This window comes from Callithrix jacchus, chromosome 19 (genome assembly GCF_049354715.1).
Source record: "Callithrix jacchus isolate 240 chromosome 19, calJac240_pri, whole genome shotgun sequence".
NCBI lineage: Eukaryota > Metazoa > Chordata > Mammalia > Primates > Cebidae > Callithrix > Callithrix jacchus.
The window spans coordinates 42,414,591-42,434,605 of NC_133520.1; the positions used below are offsets into that span (position 1 = coordinate 42,414,591).

The 20,015-nt window shown below is 35.4% G+C and overlaps 1 protein-coding gene across 15 annotated transcripts in view; it reads left to right on the forward strand.

Moving 5' to 3' along the window:
• AKT3 (AKT serine/threonine kinase 3) overlaps positions 1–20,015 on the forward strand; it is a 343,677-nt gene that overhangs the window by 119,309 nt on the left and 204,353 nt on the right. For 3 of the 15 annotated variants that reach the window (XM_078357219.1, XM_078357220.1, XM_078357222.1), the window contains one exon: positions 13,343–15,401. The exons of 9 other annotated variants lie outside the window; for them this stretch is intronic. In XM_078357219.1, the coding sequence (XP_078213345.1) occupies positions 15,320–15,401 (82 nt within the window). In that variant the 5' untranslated portion in view covers positions 13,343–15,319. Of the gene's footprint in view, positions 1–13,327; positions 15,402–20,015 lie in introns of all 15 variants that reach the window. 3 more of the 15 variants (XM_078357223.1, XM_017966709.4, XM_078357224.1) reach the window with 2 other exon arrangements.

Sequence of the window (20,015 nt, forward strand, 5' to 3'; positions counted from 1 at the left end):
AAATACATAATTAAGACAGCACGTCTTATAATGTAGAAAGATTCCTTACTTTTGCCGTTGAAAAAATATGCCTTTGGAAACTAACGTCTTTATTGATTCTCAGTTCTTGGTCTTGATTACTGATTTGCTCGCATAATAGTTCTCAAAGGTATGTAGAGTTCAGGAACAAAAAATAGAGATAGTACTGACTGGACTAATTATAGTTAGTTTGTAAAGTAGAAAATTCTACAACTGCACACTCACTGATAGTCTTACCTTTCTCTGGATTGTTTTTTCTTTTTTTCCTCAATTTTTATATATGTTAGCCTAACTTGTATTATCTTGTTTATTTGCTGTAACTTTTTCTTTTGAGGACCCCAGGGATGAGGGCCTGGTCTTCCCTCCTGTATCACACAGCATTGTTACAATGGCTCAGAAAAGCATTTCTGAGTAATTTGAGGCTTGTTTATATGTTTGTTATAAAATGAAATTTGATGTATCTGACTCGGAAAATAAACATATAAATTTTGTGGGAATCCATTTTAAATGAATTTTCTTGAGAGAGACAGATTCAACTTGAATTTTGCATTAGTATCTGAAATGAAGCCAATGAAAGCACCTCTTTTCTTGAGAAACAGGGTGTTACTCTGTCTGTCAGGCTGGAGTGCAGTGGTGAGTCATGGCTCACTGTATCCTCTACTTCCTGGGCTCAAGTGATCTTCTACCTCAGACTCCCAAGCAGCTGGAACTGCCACAGGCTCCAGTATTCTTGGCTAATTTTTTTTTTTCGTATTTTTGTAGAGGCAAGATCTCTACCCAGGTCTCAAACTCATGTCATGTCCTCATGCCCTTCCCCCTTGGCCTCCCAAAGTGCCGAGATTACATGCGTGAACCACAGTGCTTGGCCTCAGTGGAAACACTTTATTCTTTATTGTGCCATTTTCCACAGGGGTTGCTGGCTGGATTGTACTTTATAGTTGTGAAAGTAATGGTGAGGTGTAAGGGCTTTGAGCGTAGGGATCAGATCCTTGAATCAGTAGTCATGTAAATGAGAAGTATTAATATGCCGTAGACTAGAATTATCTATAATTTTTAGAGAACATTTAACTTGCATTCTTAGATCTGGAGATGGAGGGGCAGTTGATTCAGACTACATTGGCTTCAAAGTGATAAATTCTGTATTCGCCTCTACTAGGACGTATAGATAAAGAAAATAGCTTTGAAAGTATGGCTCTTTCTTCTTCTTTTTCTGAATAGTGACAGGCATCTATGAATAGTGATGAATTCAGGAAAACTCCTAGGCTAGACGTTATCTTGACAGTTGGTGGACAGATGCTCCTGATTTGAGTGTGAGACTGAGGTATTCAGAAAGCACTTCAAAACACTCTCCTATGCCAGCTAACATTATTTTCATTATATTGTGATTGAGTTTTCAGTTGCTTTATAATAATCCCTCAGATAAAGGGCGTGGTGTGAGCTGGGAAAAATAATTATGGTTTATTTTGAGCATAACAACATATAGTCATTTTTATAAATTGTTTTTCAGACCTTATTACTTACAGATGAATGTATTAAAAACACATATTAACAATTTCACCTTGAACATTTTGAATGAAAATAATAAATATTAATGTTTAAATCAAAAGTGGCCTTAATAATTTTGAAAATGGGTGCCCAGACTTAACCGCATTTCTTCAGAAAGATTAATTGCTTCCTAGACAAGATACTTACAGTGATACTTGTTTTTATATTGCTAATGTCTAATATAATATTTGAGGTATAATTTGCCATGGTGTTTCTTTTTCTGAGTTAGTTGATGTTTTATTGAAGACATGAATCTTTACGTAATTCTCTCCATTTAGGAAGAAATTTTTACATCTTTTTCAGAGGGGATTGGGCAGGTCATTCTCATCCAGGGCGCTCTAGTTTGGAATTTGTGTGTATTATAAAGGCCTTCTTAAACTTTATGCTTTGGTCTGGGGGTATGATGATCACTAGAAATGGTGAAGTTATGTGATTGGAGAATGCCTTTTATAAAACAAATTTTGACAATTATGTTGTTTTCTCCTTAGCATTTTATTCATATGCATGTACTCAGAAGCATGCACAGAATATTTAGAAATGTTAAAATTTATATGGAGCTGCTTTAATGGAACTATTATAAATTTAGGATGTTGCTATTTTAATGTATATCTTTTTCTCTGAAGTTTTATAGAATAATATTTCTCTTTTATGATAACCAGTTCAAATGTAAGCATAATATAATAAAACCTTAGGCAGGCAGTCTAGTCTTTGCAACAAGATTATAGCAGATGTGTCAAAATACATGAATTGTTCTTAATGTTAAACTTTTGTTTGTGAGAATAACGTTATACCTGCTGTGACCTATTAAGCTGTGTAAATTTCAGTGACTGTAAAATTAAAATGTATTCATAGCCAAAATGTATTTGGAAATTATTTGGAATGTCTCAGCCTTGGCTCCTTTAGAGATTTTATTATGTAATATGTAGAAACTTAAATCTGCTATAAAAATGGAAAATTATTAAATGCCTGTGTTACTTAGAAGTCGTCTAGAAAATTATAATACCTGGGTCACATTTATCTTTTCTTAAAAAAGTTATCTGTAGGGTAATGTCACCTCTGATGTGCCTTGCCTGGGAGCAACAGAAGTGTCAGCTAATACTATACGAATTTGTTTTCTGTTAGCAGTGACATTCTTTAATTCTACAAATATTTTGATGCCTTCTAAAAGTAGCTACGATTACATTGGCATAGTAAATTTCCCAGGGTTAGTAACTCCTTTTTCTCTCCATTATGTAAAAATAGTAAGAATATATAAAAATCGTAAGAGTACTACTTGTTTGTATTTGGTAGTATAGTAGTGGAAAGAGAATGATCCCTTTCCTCCTCATCGTAAGGGTTATGGCCAACACTCCTATAACAAAAGACAGGTTAGTAAGATAAAAGCATAACAAATTTATTTAATCATAGTTTTATGTGACACAGGATTCTTCAGAATGAAGACCCTGAAGATACAGAGACAACTATCCATTTTTTAATGCTTGGATTCAGTGAAAAATGGACTGCTATGTAGAAATAGGACTGGACAGAAAAAATTATGATCTAATACTAATAGACTCCATGCAGACACGCAGTAAGACCTGGCTGTTCAGATTCTTCTTGGCTTCTCTCTTGTAATATTTTTTCCTCCTAGGTATGGGACAGGACCCCTCTGGAATGAGGGTCTTATGACCTGGTACTGGACAAGGGTTGGTCAGAGAATTTCTACACAGAATTTCTGTCTAGGCTACTTCCTAGACAGAAAGGTAAGGGGAAGGTTAGAGTAGTAATTCTAGTTTTTATGGCTGGCTTTGGAGAAGAGAGTTCTAGTTTTTATTACCTGCTTTGGTGAGGAGGAATTCTAGTTTCTATGACTTGCTTTAGGGGAGAATGAAGGGCCAGCGACAGGAGGACAGGAGAAGATGAGACAGATCTTGGTTCTGAGACTGCTTCTGATGCTTTCCAGTGTCCTTTAGTGCAAAGTGCTTTGCATGCTGAAGTGCCATATTTTGGAATATTTTCTGAGCCCAGCATTAGCCCTATTTGCCAATGGAATATGTTGTGGCAGGTGATTTAAAAGAATGGCTTACATGCTTATTTTCCCAAGAGTATACCATGAGCTTTTGGGAATAATCGGACCATCTGGGAATACATAAGAAATAAAAGGAAAAGGACAAGAGATTACTGCATTTTGATTGGCTCCAAATTGCATTAACCCTTAATGTGTATCTACTTTATAATTTTTAAAGATACTAATATTTGAGGAGATGTCTTTAATCAAATTACTGGTTTAAGATAATATTGTGATATAGACAAGTCTGTTTTTTTCTCCTCATATCTTTTAGACCAGAGCAGACAGGCCAAGTTAGGCTGGGATTCTGTTTATGATAAAAATGGTACAACTCAAGGTAGTATCGATAAAACACATGTAGATTATACTTAGCTTTTAATTATGTTTTGACTCTTGCTTATGTTTGATTTAGAACTTTTTTATATGAATTTCTTTTCTTTTGGCATCTTCAAAAAGATTTTAAGATCATTTTTATTTTGGCAAATATATGTAACATAAAATTGATCATTTAACCATTTTTAGACATACAGTTGCTTTCATTTCTTATGTCTCTCTCATAGCACTAAGGTTATTAAAGAAGTGTTTAAGAACATATAATAGATGTTCCGTAATAGCTGAGATTGGCCAAATCAATTTGCACGTGTTACACCTACCCTGCCCCTAACACCAATCTAGACTGTTTTTCTCAGCTGTCTTGAAGTTTAGGTGTGGCCATAAGACTGAGTTCTAGCCACTGACGTGAGCAGAATTAATGCATGCCACCTCTAGGCTTGACTCATAAACATCTGTGTTCAGTGTTCTTTCTCTCTTACCTTCTGATGGCAGTCATGAAACCAAGGAAATGGAAGAGCCTCTAGAAGGAAGGAGTCTGGGTCCTTGAATCACTGCCATTGAAAGGGAACATATGTTTTCACCTTTCATGAGCCAGAAACAAAACTTGCATTATAGTAAAACACAGTTCCCATGATTTATCTCTCTCAGCAGCCAGCATTACCTTAACTGATACACTTAATAGTGATTAGAGTACATAATTTACTCAAAATATACTTCTCGTTTCTTAGGAATTGGAATTGGTAGTCAAGAAAACTAAAATTGAACTGAGGAGTGAGATATTGGGGTGTGACTCCAATTGGAGGAGTACTCAGTGTGGAACTTGAGATAAATAAAAGAATAATTTGGAATGCTTTGTTAGGGAATTGATACAAAAAGTTAGAGAGTTATAGTATGAAGAAATTAGGAGAGCAATCTTTGGGAGTTGTAGGAGTAGGGAGGTATTATGAAATATGACAAGTCTGAGAGTTGGATAGGATTTAAACACTATTGGTTTTTTATAAAAGGCATTTTTCCACATTCCACATGCAGTTTGCGAATGTTTTTACAATGACTGTGTTGACATACATGATACCCAGAAAAAGGTGGAATGTTTAAATGAATAGAACTGCATACCTATAGATCTTGTTTCCTGTGAGTTAGATTGATTACTTGAATAATTTCCCTAATGAGTCGTTCTCTTAGGGAATGACTTATTTTATCCCAGGAAAATAATTGGATTATGGCTTGTTTTGTACATATATGAAATCCAGTTGGTTGGGCTTCTACAACACCTAAATATAGGTGAAATTCCCCTTGTGTTTTGGACATGCAAAATATTGGATAGATTACTTAAAAAGAGATAATTCAATTAATTTTGCTGGCATGTACTCTTCATATTTGAAGCTGATACAATTTAACCTTTTGGGCCTCAAAACTGAATTTTATCAGATAATAAAAAACAGTAGCTAGGGCTGGGCCTGGTGGCTCATGCCTGTAGTTTTGCACTTTGGGAGGTTAAGGTGGGGCAGATCACCTGAGGTTAGGAGTTCAAGACCAGCCTGGCCAATGTGACAAAACCTTGTCTCTACTAAAATTACAAAAAAATTTAGCTGGGCATAGTGGCACATGCCTGTAATCCCAGCTACTTGGGAGGCTGAGGCTGTAGAGAATCACTTGAACTCAGGAGGCAGAGATTACAGTGAGCAGAGATCATGCCACTGCACTCCAGCCTGGGCGACAGCGTGAAACTGTCTTTTTTTAAAAAAAGGTAGATAGATAAAATGTTTGCGGCTTTAGTTAGCTTTTTTTTAAAGAAAGCTTTAAAGTGAAGAATTAATAATTAAAACTATACTGCATAACTGACTTGATGTTTCCAGTTTTCATCTCCTATGTAAATAACAGCATAGAGAATACACACAATCATTGACTTACGGACACCCATGTCCCCAGTTGTGTGTATGTTGAAAATGGTTATAAGACGTGGGGATTTTCTTACCTCTTCATAACCGCTTCAGCTACAGATCAGATTCCTTTCTAAACAAGTGGTAAGAGACCATCTCAGCTGAGCTCCGGTGGTGCTTGAGAAGCAATTGCCACCTCAGTTGAAGAGGAAAGGTCATCTGTTTTCTTATGCATAGCATCTAGTGTAAGAAGAAGGTAGCTCTCTTCTTCGACTTTACACTTGTTCCCATACTTTAACAGGTGTACCCATAGAAATGTTGTGTATGCAGCATAACTGGATTCTAACTTAGACTTTATTTGAAAAATAGGAGTCCTATTCAAAGGGATTTGAGATCCCAGGATTTCTTCAAGTATAATGTAGAATGTGTGTTTTATGATCTAAATTAGCTGGACTTGAAGTCAAAAGAACTGGTTTAATAATGTGTCTCTTAACTTGAAATCTTGGTTTCCTAATCTGTAAAATCACAGTAATACTACAATCTTGCTGTTGAAAGTAACTATGGGGCAGTTTGATACCACGTTTCACTTAAAACTCAAATTTCTTTTATAGCACCTTTGATACGTGGCCATCCAGTGATGGCATGCTCCATGTCTTTCTTTTCTTTAATCAGGTGCTTACAGCTTTGAAACTCTTGAGCATAGAATACCTGTATTCACATCTGACTTGTCTCTTTAATATGCAGTAAGGAGAATGAAAGCAAATTATTAAAATATCAAGTAGTTTAACTACTAGAGAGTGCCTTTTCAACTAATGACGTGTAGGAACTAGCTACCATTTGTATTAATAATTTTTAAAAATCATAAGCTAAATTTTAAATCTCTGACAAAGTAAATGCCATTGGAACCCAGCCTGTTCATCATGTGAAGTCTGCCAGTGCTTCTACTAGTTTTGATACTACCTAGTCCTTGAAAATTAAAAATCTTCACCCACAATTTAAAAGCCACTGGGTTAAGGCTCTTGTTGGGAAGACATTTCAATTACCTAGTGTACAATAATAGTAAATAAAATAATACAAATTCAAATTATATGGAAGTTACTTAACATTTCTAGAGTAACACTAAACCACATTCTTTCATATATTATGTATAACGGGTAGCATTGCCTGTAAGAGGTAGCAGCAAGCTGAGTTTGTGAAGGAACAAAACTTACGAGTGAGCTAAGGGGCTGGTTGGTAGGGTGTGGAAGACGCAGCAGGCATACTGAGATCCATCCAGGGCTGGGAGGGGAATGGGAAAAAGAGACCAGCGACAGAAGCCAGACGTGACACAATTCCTGAACAAGATAAAGGAAAGTGGTTTAATCACCTTCCAGATCTAACTTGCACGAGGGCTACCTATATTCTTTGGATGAAGTGTTAGTATTAGAATGACTGGTTTTTCCATGTATTAGCCTCAGTGGATCTTTGTTCCTTGTAACTGAAAGAGCTCTAACAGAGCATTAAGGTCAAAGGCCACTATCAAGGATACATATTTTGCTGAGGTCTCCTTCTGAATACTATTCTAGACATGACCTCTCCTCTTTCCATTGTTTTTTCTATATCATCATTATAAAATATGAGGTAATTACTCGTTTTTAATTTCTTAGCTCTCTGAATTTAAAATTCTGTGTTAGGTATTCTCATTGCTTGATTTGTGTTTGTTATAGAAATGAAGTTTGTTGTGAACTCTGCATTGCCTGAGTTTCTGCTGAGGGAGTTGGTGTCACTGTGGTAGGTTTTTCGCACCTCGAGGTCTTGGGTTAGGCCTTGCCATCACTGTTAGTGCATCAGTCGACCACCGCTCTATTTTCTTAGTGGTGTGCCGGTCTTTGACTTAGTATTTGTTAGCATTTAATAGTACCCCATACATTATAAATTAAATTGTATTTGGTGCCTGCTAGACTTTATAAGGAATTATTCACATTTAAGAGGAAAACATCAGCTTGTTACTTTAGTGGCACATTTGAGTTCTGAAAAGATACAACGTAGGTTTATCAAAATGAGAATGTTTACCAGACCCACTAGGACCATTTGGTTCTGTGATTCTTATTTATGAACATTTTCTTACAGCTTTCTTCTAATTACCCCATTTCCCCTTAGGTAAAGGATATCAGCATTGTGATTATATGAAGGAAGCATTCTTCTTAAAAACTATGTATTGGAAAATATTTCTTACTAAAAGAAACTTTTAAAACAGTCTTAATTTTTCCTTACAGACAAATTTTTTTGCAGTGTCGTCATTGATATAATGCAAAATGATTTCAGGTAGTTTAGAAATTGTTGATAGATTTAACTAACAAAAACTGTTGATCAAATACTGTAACGACACATTTCCTGAAGTCAAAGCCATGATTATTCTGTTAAATTTTCAGATCTTATATTCACATTCCATTTACCCTAAGTATCATCAGAGTACTCAGCTTACAGACGTATCCTCAACTTCCTCAACTTGATTTTCCTAATGGAAACAAATTCTTTTTTCTCCCACCACTAAGAATGGCTTTTTATTCATATGTGATAAAAAGATAAGTCATTTGGTAACACTTTAGAACCTGTTTTCAAAATAACGAAAATTTTCTCTTTTTTTTTGTTTCCCTCATTTATTTAACAAGAAGAGGTATTATATACTGTTTCTCTGTACATTTTTAGAAAAAGAATGATCCCCCCCCGCTTTGTAGAGAATGATCCCATGTTTTGTTGAACACCAGAAAGTATCATGACATTGTTAATACAATAGGATTCACCTGGTTTGAAAGTACACACATCAGACTTCTGTTGTTGGTCACATAGTTCTCAAAACATCTGTCTGTGTCAGAACCAAAGCCAATCCAGTATAATGAACTTTTCAGACCCGTGTTAATATTTGAAAATATTTAGTCAACTGTAAAGTGTACAAAAGTATTTTTATCCAAGGTGTAAATGGGTCATACGGCCCAATACCAGTAGCATAAAGGGAAGCCACTATGACTACACTAGCAGTGGGTGACAAAGTTTATTTCTGTTAAGCTGCAATGGAGATTTACTACAGAGAATTAGTAATGGTACTTGTTGGATGAAGCCACTCTTTCTTAATGTAATTATGCCCAATTTTTTGGGTGGGTTCACAGTCTTCTAGAGTAGCATTGGGATGTTATTACCATTGATATGTTTTTAAAGACAGATTACTTCAAGCTTTAGTAAGGACTCTTAGTTCTATCTTGAACTAATAATACCTTAAAATATTTTGCTTATTCATGTCCCAAAAATATTGATCAGAAGGATATTTGTGCTCACATGGAAACTGTAGACATTCAGACCAGTGATTTTACTCCACTTGAAATGTAAAGGGTTCATATGAGTGCTAGTTGAGTATGCCAGCTTTAGAACATAGTTAATATTGAGTAAACACAGAATATTTTACCTAACGGGCACACAGATGGCATTACAATGAATTTACTTCTGATTCTTGTTTTTTAGTATGACTTTCTTCTCAGGAAAATGTCATTTTGATATATATTTGACTTTACTAACACTAGTGCCATGATAAGCAATGCGCTAGTGTTAGTAAAGTCTTTTTTCAAATAGATTTTTATAGAATTTTGAAATAGACAAAAATATTACGTCAATTTATGTTTAGATTTAAAAAAAAAGTTAAAACTTTTCTGTATTCTCCTCTCTGTGCCAGATAGGTGTTTGGCACATAGTACTTAATAGCTATTTAATAAATGACAGAATTTCTTGTCCTAAAATTGTTAGGACACACGGAAGGAAATTCTGTTGCATCTAGGTTTACTGATACATACGGGAAGGAGTTACATCTGCTTTAGTGAAATACAAAATTAAACCAGGTGATCTTTATGAAAGAGCATTCTTACAGTGACATATTATCTTTGAAATTGGTCAGTAGAAATCTTACCAACACCTAGTTTATTCTGTTGGAATTTTCAAAATATACTATACCTTAACTTAGAAACACTCCAATGCACCTGTATTCATTATTTTTTTGTTGAGTTAAAGAAAAAATATTTTTACAAAGTGGACACATTGTTTAATTTTGTTTTGCATTTTACTAGATTGCAGTACAAGGCCAGTAAATTAAACCCAGGCAGTTCTGTTCTAATTACACACAACTTCTCTTGAGTATCAGATATTCAAATCCATTTTATGAATATGGTAGAGAGAATAACAACTGTAAAACAAAGCAGTGTGCATGTAAGTGACTGTTAGCGTGCATTTCAGAAAGGATAAATGCTCACCATATGGTACAATTACTGTGTCCAAGTTTTCAAATTAGCTTCTCTCATCCTCCTTATTACTGTCTTTAAAAAGAGAGGAAAAAACCCAACATGATTTATCTACTCTGCAGCAGAACTCTTGACGCAAAACAGCAGCCCAGTTCTGTCCAGTTTTTTTTCCCCCTTAGCATAATAGAGGCTGTCGGACTTTTTTATACTAATTACTGTGTGAGCCTCAGATGAACCCCCTTCAATTCACAGGGCTTTGTTAAGGGAGGAGCTGTCAATGTGTCTGCCCGTTTGCAGCTGTGCTGTGGCTTTAGCTTGCTTAACATTATGCTGCTTTTTAGACTTGACAGAAGGGTTTTTTTTTTTTTTTTTATTAAGGCAAAGCAGCCTTGTAGCGAAATGGTTTAAGCAGCTGCATTGTAGGGAAGCACAAAGAAGTTATTATTGTGTCTGTTTAGGGGGGTAGGATGGAGGGGGGATATTCGGCTGCTGTTGATGCCGATTGTTGACTTGCCATCTGCCAGATAGGGAGAAGAAAAAAATGACAGCTCCAGCAGGGTGTTCAAGAGGTTGTTTGGAGAGACGCATAAACATGTGCAGATGTCGAACTGAATAATGGCTAGAACTTGAGACGGTTTATGATGCTGCTGATGTTTGTGCATATACAGAATGAATGTATGTGTGGATTTGGTTAACCAAGGGTACATACTAATTATCATTGTTTTCCTGCCTCCCCCCTCCCTTATTTTGTTAATTAGCTTAGGGGTTTAATACTTCCTCTTCTCTCCCTTATTCATGTCTAGTTTTAGAAAGCAACTTCTTTAAATGGCAATACAAACCTTCTTATTTCTCCATATTGATGACAGATACCCGTTTGGTTTAATGTTAGGTGTGAACTGGTAACTGACAAGAGGAGCTTTTGATTAAGAAATCAGTCAGGTGATTTGGTATGATCTTAATGCATGCATGAACGTTTTAACACTAGTCAGCACTTAAACTATTTTAAACTGAATCGATTTGTTTTATAGCCCACCACTAGGGGCGAGGTAAAGAGTACCCAGTTTATTTTGTGGGTAATTCCATAATTTTGAACTTAAATGTCCTTAGTTGTGAAACAAAGTTATTTAGTAACCTGGCCTTTTTGATCAATACATAGTCTTTTTCTCATGGTTGTCATGGATTCTATAAATGACAGGCGTGTATTTTCATCAAGCATTAATGAGTTGGTTGTATATTTCCTTTTGATACATTCTTGTCATTAGGTGTTAGAGATTTGATATATCTGTAATGTTTTCAAATGCTATGATAACACTTATATTTAGATGGAAGTGAGTATGTTTACTTAAATGTCTGGTTTATTACTTTCACCTTAAATAATTAAGAAGAAACAGTGACCTTAGGTAAAATTTTTACATGTTACTTATTTTCTAGAACACCAGAAATTTTTGTAACATTTCAAAACCAATCACAATATGAATGGAATAACTAGAAAAGAAAAAGAGAAGCTCTGACTTTTCTTTTTTTCCCTTTTTCCCCCCAAATGTTTACCTTTATTACAGAAGAATATATGTGTGGAGAACTAAAAAGTGCTAATTTTGACTTTTGGAATTCATACCTTCCTGAAACATTTAAAATTTTGTTGCATAATTATTAAGCAGAAATTGTCTAAAGCATGGTTGAAAGGCCAATGTACTGACAGAGCTTTGTATCCAGAATAATGTCTTTCTGAAAGGATTAAGGGAAGGTTACCTGTTATTTTCAGCTTTTCATAAAGAAATATAGAAGTCAGGTCTATTCAGAAAAACTTCGTTTTACTGTCAGTTTTTACTCAAGTGACTGTAATGTGTGTTTGCTGAAAAGGCATAGAAAATCATCAGCCACCCTGACTTTTCCTTTGCCTCATGTATTTATTTCTTTTGTATAGGTGGCCATGACTATATCGATATTTGTGTGTAGGATTATGTCCATGTATTTATAGTTTCATAGACAATCCTAATACCCCTACTAAGTTTGGAGGCAAGCAGTATGCCGTTTTTAAAGTAGAAGGTGTTTGTTATTAAAGGGAGAAAGTATGGTTTGCCAGTGGTCAGGATATTAATGAGTGACTGGGAAAAAGAAGCTTATGCCAACTTCACACAAGCAAACTTCCAGAGCTATGCTTTATTAACATATGTTACTTCTAATTCTTTCAGAGCCATTTGCCAAATCTTAATATTTCAATCACCTTAATATGTATACTTGCCTAAGGCAGAATGTCTTTGAAGTTACAAAGACTAGATTTCAATATCACTTAACTTAGATGAGTGAATTTACTCATAGTCACTTAAACTCTTTAAACAATAAGTGCTATTCAGGGATCTTGTGAAGGTAAAATGAGTTAATATATTTAAATGTCCTGAATGAATTAAGTAGTAGCTGTTAATAATGTTTTTATTAGGTGTTATATGCAAGTCTAGAGCTCTGTAGCTATTACAATTGGAGTATTTATATAATGCTCTGACTATTGCAGAATAAGAATACCAAGCTATAGAGGCTGTTGAAGAGAATGATCACAGATAGCCAGTTGCTTCCTGGAACCTTATATTTATTTAGTGATTTATGATGGTTTATCAATATGGAGGGAAATCAGTTGTTTAAAGAAAATATAAAGGCAGTTGAATAAAAGTATTTTGGAGGTATGGTATTAGTGGTTATGTAGTGATGATGATTTCACATTTTATTCTTTTCTTTTTTTTGAGGTGGAGTCTCCCTCTGTCACCCAGGCTGGAGTGCAATGCCGTGGTCTTGGCTCACTGCATGCAACCTCTGCCTCCTGGGTTCAAGTGGTTCTCCTGCCTCAGCCTCCTGAGTAGCTGGGACTACACGTGCATGCCACCACACCCAGTTAATTTTTGTGTTTTTATTAGAGGCAGGGTTTCACTGTGTTGGCCAGGGTGGTCTCAAACTCCTGACCTCATGATCTACCTGCCTCGGCCTCCCAAAGTGCTGGGATTACAGGTGGGAGCCACCATGCCCAGCCAGCTGATTTAACATTTTATTCTATAAAATTATTTTTGTACTTAAAAAAGTAACCTCAACTTATTGTGGAGCTGAATTTTTCTCTGCTGCGGCCAATACTTAAGCTGTATTTGGGTTATTAAGATTTTGGAATACATAGTTAATAAACATGATTGTAATATGAACAAACAGTAAAAATTCCATTTCTTCTCATGGAGGTTTAAAGCATTATTTGATTATCACAGCTCTTTATTTTGCAGATGAAGAAACTCATCAAGCTCACATAGGGATGAAAGTGCTGAGATAAGCAGAAGTGTTTTCTTAGAGAAGAGGATATGGCTTTGGTCGACAGGAGGAAGTCAGTAAACTCAGTAGAGTGTGATTAATTCCCACACAGATGTAGGTGATGGTTCTGCACATTTTTCTTTTCAAATTGTTGTTTTGGTCCAGCATTTACAGTAGTAAATATTACTCAATGGTTTTGGTTGATGAGTCAAGGGATGTTGTACCTGGGAGAGCTGCCTAATTTAGTATTTAAGAGTTGTTTATAGGACTGGGTATAGTGACTAAGAACTGCTTTTGTTTAAAAGAATAAGTTGGTTACACTAGAAAAATAACCCTCACTTTTGAATGCAGTGCTAGTAGCTTCATATAAGAATGTTTTAATGTTTAATGGCACATGGTGATGGGTGCCAATATTTCTAGATAGATAGTCAAGTGTTACAGTCTCAATTTTTAAACAAGTGATGGGATGTTTATAGAAAACAACTTACAGTACCAAAGAAGTAGAAACATCCATAGCCTATGAAATGTATCACAAATGAGGATGAAACTGTGAGGACATTTTCGCAAATAAGTGAAACTGTACTTGGTGTATTTTCAGGATCATTCAGAAAACTCCAGAAACTTTTAGCTTTAATGTGTATTTGAATTGTGCCTCATAAAAATCCTGCGTGAATAGTAATTTTTAAAAATATTGGCCACTATGTTGAAAACAGAGTATTTCACTGTCTGACATATTCTTTAAGGCATCTTGCTTAATGTTTTGGCTTAAAATTTTTAATGTGTTTTAGTATCAAAAAATCTGATAGAAGACGTGGGTAAACTTGGTAGCACTTTGTAGAAAAGCAGGAAAAGCACCAGCCCTGCAGTTTGTCCGTTTTTTTGGCCAGTCACTTTAGTTGCTTGACACTGGAACACGGCATCAAAGTTCATAATTTTACACTTTAAGCATGAAAGTATAAATAATGACATAGAAGAGCAGCTGTTGTTTCCTGGTGCCTTTTTGAAGAGATACCTAAGTATATATATTTATTATAGAAAATAATTTTATGATATGACCTTCTTTCCCATTCCTGAATTTGTAGCATATAAACTGTTAAGCTAGTTACTTTTACCTTTTGTTTTAGTAAAGAAAGATTTAAAATTTAATTTAAAATTTTTCGATCTTAAAATATCCATGATCTTACATACCTTAAAATGAATAAAACCGTTTAATTCTAGTAGGTCAAATTTCAAAAATCTAGTTTATTCAAAATTGTAACAGATAATGGCAGAATTGCTGAGTGGAGAACTATACCTTAAATTATAGAAGCAAGGACTTTTTTGAAAAAGTAAATACAAATCTAGATAAAACACATTTTTACTAAATGGCAGTCAGTGTCATCCATGTAAGATCTTGCTATGTGGAAGTAAATTTGCTGTTTACCTGCGTGTAATAATTTTTATCTTCCTTCAATAGAAGCTCTTTTTTATTTTTCTTTTAATATTAGGTTTTTGTTTTTTTCTTGTGGGAGAAGTGGTGGGACCTGGAAAGTTGAATAGTTACTAATTATGTACAACTCTGACATGAAGATTAGCACTTTTTATATTCTTAAAGGTCTATCATGCCACTGGATTATATTAGGGTTAGTTACTTAAGGTTTTGTGTATCAAACTTTAATAAGTGAATGCTAGGAAACTTTTCCTTAGCAAAAGGAATAAAACACCCAGTGTACATTGATTGGCTTAGATTCTAGAATTAATGATTCTTTTGCTATGTAATGATTCTTAGTGTAAGAATCGGTTATGAAAACTCAGTGGGTGCTTTAACTCTACATTGCCAATGTGTCATTTGCATTATATTTTATTAATAAATAAGTGATTTGTAACAAACTAGTACATTGGTGTTGGCTGCTTTTTTTTTTTTTTTTTGAGACGGAGTTTCACTGTTATTACCCAGACTGGAGTGCAATGGCATGATCTTGGCTCACCGCAACCTCCGCCTCCTGGGTTCAAGCAATTCTCCTGCCTCAGCCTCCCGAGTAGCTGGGACTACAGGTGTGTACCACCATGCCCAGCTAATTTTTGTATTTTTAGTAGAGACGGGGTTTCACCTTGTTGACCAGGATGGTCTCGATCTCTTGACCTCATGATCCACCTGCCTCGGCCTCCCAAAGTGCTAGGATTATAGACATGAGCCACTGCGCCCGGCCTGGGTGCTTTTAAGAAGACACATTGGAATTGAATTATTATCCTCCTCACATTACTTTGTTTTTACTGATAGATTGTATGTTTTGATGTCATGCAGTTTTTAAAAACAAATTAATTCTACAGAGAGCAAAACAGGAACTTAGAGTATTTATGCAATGTGAAGTCCTTATATAATTTTTTATTTTACTGTGTTTTGAATGACTTCAATGATACTGATGCTTCCATGCATTTTCCTTCGTGATGCCTTGGTTTTAAGAAAATCTTTCCTTTCGAAGTCAGTGGAAACATTTTAAAACAGCAGTATTATGCTTTTAGAGGTACAGATAATGATGAGGAAGGAAATATTTATGTATACGAACAAATATGCCCATTTCATCAAAAAATTTCGTTTTTATTAGAATGATTTGTCTATGTGTTAGGTAATACTGCCCTCAGAGGGCCAAGGTAAGTAAATTCATTTTTAACATTGAGAAGCAGCTTTTCTATTTATATTATCTATAAGCTTTCTTTGGGGAGTGCTCAAATTGCTTATTTGAGTAATTGAATAGTGTTTGATTTGTGGTTGCATTTCTTTGATTTGTTCTGTTCTTTTAAAATGTTAGCTATATCTGTGCCCTTCAATTTGACAGTGTCATGTAAGCACATTCAGTCCTATTCTAAGAAAATGATAACATGACTGGACACATTGTCAAATTAGATGGGTTTATAGAAAGTATAAGAAAATTACATGGGAAAGCTAACATGATTTTACTTGGCTGATGTGTTTTACCTTTTGTGTCTTTGATAGCAGATATTCTAGTATTCAAAATTATTCGAAGCCATACTTTTGAATATAGAGCGTTATTCATTAAAATGGAAGCAGAGATTGCCTTCAGTTTTAAAAACTTAAGCATAATTACATCTTTCAAATACAACATGAATCAAGATTAATTTACTTCTTAATTTACTATATGCAATGTCTATACATAAATATACTAGAAGTGGAAATACAGCGCTGTTCCTGTACACTTGGAAAAGCACACGTTTTTAAAATAGAGGTAGAAGCCTAATATTGATGTGTGGCGTAACATTTCTGTTGAGTTAAGAGTATTGGGGATTAAATGATTATTACTTTATGTGATAAGAAAGGAAGAGTGGGGACGGCCTGATATGAAAATCATGATTATATCCATGTAACAAACCTGCACGTGCACCTTCTGAATCTACAGTTTTAAATGTGCAGAACAATGAGGTGTGGCCTTTTTTCTTTTTGTATGGAGTAACTTTCTTAAAAGATAAGTTGAAAGAAACAGTGAAATGTTCAGTAGTAAATTCAGTGGAAGACTTTCGATTTTTTTGCCCTATAGTTACTTGTTGAATTAAGAAAGGTGATTTCTATGATAGTTGTATTGTCAGTTTTTCACTGAGATTTCGTTGGTTAAGCATAAGTGACACTCAATTCATTATTCTTAGTACTAATGAGAGATGAGGACAGGACATAAGCAAAGTCATTATAAAAATATGAATGTTATCCACAAAAAATACCTCCTTTGCTCAGCTCATGTGGAATAGTGATAGTCTAGACAAATAAACAAATTCCATTTTATTTTAAACACTCTACTTACTTTTGTACAGTCTAACATATTGTACATGTTAGATACTCAATCTCCTCTGATTGGTTTCCTTAGCCTTACTCTGAGATGTTTTATTTGGTTAACAAATGCTTGCATAATGCTTGCTGTGAGCCAGATGTTTTTCTACATGCTTTACAAACATTTCTTCATTATTATTGTTCCCATTTTCCAGAAGAGGAAGCTGAGACCCAGAGAGATTAAACAGCATTCACTGCCTCTCAGTCACACAGCTAGTGAGTGACAGAACTGACATTTGAACCCAGGTAGTCTGGCTTGAGAGTGTGCGCTCCCAACCACTGTTTGAATCTTAACTCTGCCCTTTACCAACTGGTCCCAGTGTCTCAGAGCCTCAGCAGAGCTCTCTGTGGAAAGTGAGAAGACTGCAGCGCCAGTCTCTCAGTGTAGCTGTGAAGAGGTCTCTTGTAAGTGAAGCCTGAGCACAGTGCTTGGCTAAGGACGTTCATGTTTACTTTTTTCCCTTGCTTTTACCATTTCTTTCTTTCACCACTTACATGCTATGGCACGAGTCTCAATCAGTACATTGTCTAAGAAAAACAAAGGAGGGAAGAGAGGCGTTATGAAGGGCATGAATTCATCCTCAGAATAATGGAGCTCATGGTTTGATGCAATGTCATTTTAGGGTCCATACTACTGGACATTTATTGCAGGAAAAACTCCTTGGTAAGAGTCTAAGATAAAATCCTATTCTACTTGTTTTTCTTCTGTAGAGCGTTGATGTTAGTACAGGAGTGGGGTGGGTGGGTTGGACCGCCTGAGAGTATTTTCAGATGGCGCAGGCCGTCTCGTGATGAGCAAGCACTACGGCCTGCCTGCTCTGCAAACTGCCAGTCACTGCTGTATGAAGCACCATGATTGTTATTTGTCATACCCATCAGGCATGTTCTAAGAGAAAAATGGACTGAGCTGTACAAGGTTGTGTTACAGTGAGACTTCTCCGTTTGAGAGAGCTTTCCTGACGTGAGCATAGTCTTCATTTTGAATAATGTAGATTTATTTATTCATTGAATTAATGGTTATTGCCCGCCTGTGCTGTGGTCGTTGCTTGCATTATGGACTCGCTGCTTCCATGTTTGGTATTCATTAAGGTTATTTATTACAGTATATATAGCATGTATAATATTATGTTTTGATAGTATAAGGTGGTAAAATTGGAAATATTTACAGTAAGGAAGTTGTAAAGTTTCTGATGAAATTATCTTTTAAATTGGTCTGTATTTATAATAGTTTAAAATTCTATGACTATACTTTTTGAAAATAGTGCAAGAATGACTGTGTGAAATGCAGTATGTGGAATTGGAAACTTTGCTTTAATGCAAAAAAACAGATTAAAAAGAAAGCTCTGCTTTCACAACCTATAAGAGCGTAAATGTAAGCAAAATAATAATTTAGCTCACATTTAGCCCATCAGGAAGCTGAGTATAGACTGAGGAATTCTCCACAACATATCTACTGCTATTTAAACTAAACTCACAGTTTATTCTTCATTAAATTGCCAGGACGCTTTCTGTTGGCTAGTCTGTGTACATGCTTTGTTCTATGTCTTCACTCCACACTCCTGTGCCCTCCTTACTCACTTTGCTTTTCTCTTAGAGTAAAACTGGGTACTGTAACTCTATTAAGATGTTATTATGTTTAAGAGAATAATTTAAAAGCATCACTTTGGTTAAAAGTGTAATGTTTCCTAAAAACATGTGTAACAAGAATTTGATTAACCAATTTACCGAATATCATGAAACAAATACCAGAATACTTATGGGTAGATGGTAATGATGCCGTTTTCTGGAAAGCAAAAGAAAATTGTAAAGCAGATAAAAGCACGAGCAAACCGGCCATACTGAGATCTTAGACAAGTTGGCACTCTAACGTCTTGTGCTACTACTCAGTGCATAGGTATTTTTCTCATCTCATCAGCTTCAAAGCAAAACATGGTCCCCAGCTTTCTTTAGGAAGTAGATAAACTGTACTTAATATTGCTTCTTGGCCTTTTGGCTAACATCAAGTGAAAACTATACTTAATATAAAAACGATAAGTTCATGCATTATGCAGTAGAAGAAGACTTTCTTGACTGTAATATACTTCTCAAAATAATCATTAAGGAACATATGTGGCAAAGCACAGGAATGTGGGTACATCTGGAAAGCCTTTAAGGCGTCTTGGAAACACAACACAAAATCACTAAAATTGTAAACACTTTCCATGTGGCCAGTTGCAGTGGCAACATTGACCAGTCCAAGAGCAGACAAACATCTCAATGACCCAGATCTCAACTGGGTGAAATAACCAGGAGGAGAAATTCAGGTGGTTAAAAGTATGTTCTTATTAATCAGTATTATACAGTAATCAGTGAGAAAGACAAGAATGGGCAGTATCTTAAAACCTGATGTTTCCTAGATGAAGGCATCATAAAACTATTACCATGCTTTTGCTTGTGTTGTCATGAGGCTTCAAGGAGTAATGGCTGCAGTGCCTCATCTTGGAATCAATGTAGCAGCAAATTGGAGACTCCTATGCTGATACTCTTCCCAGTCCCTTCCCCCACACTTACACATCAGACCCAGAAATATCATTGACTACCTTTTTCTCAGTCCACGAGATGCTATTTAGAAGTGCCAAGGAACAGAGAAGCTGTTGCTATCCCTCAGTATGACATTCTGGATCACTAAGAATGGTTAAAGAAATGGGAGACATTTTCACTTTAAAATTTTAATTACTAAACTCATCCCCTTTTCTTCTCCACCTCTCACAACTGCCTACTAGACTTAAAGCTCCACGAGGGCTGGGACTATGCTTGCATCATTTATTGCTGCATTCTTAGTGCTTGTACGT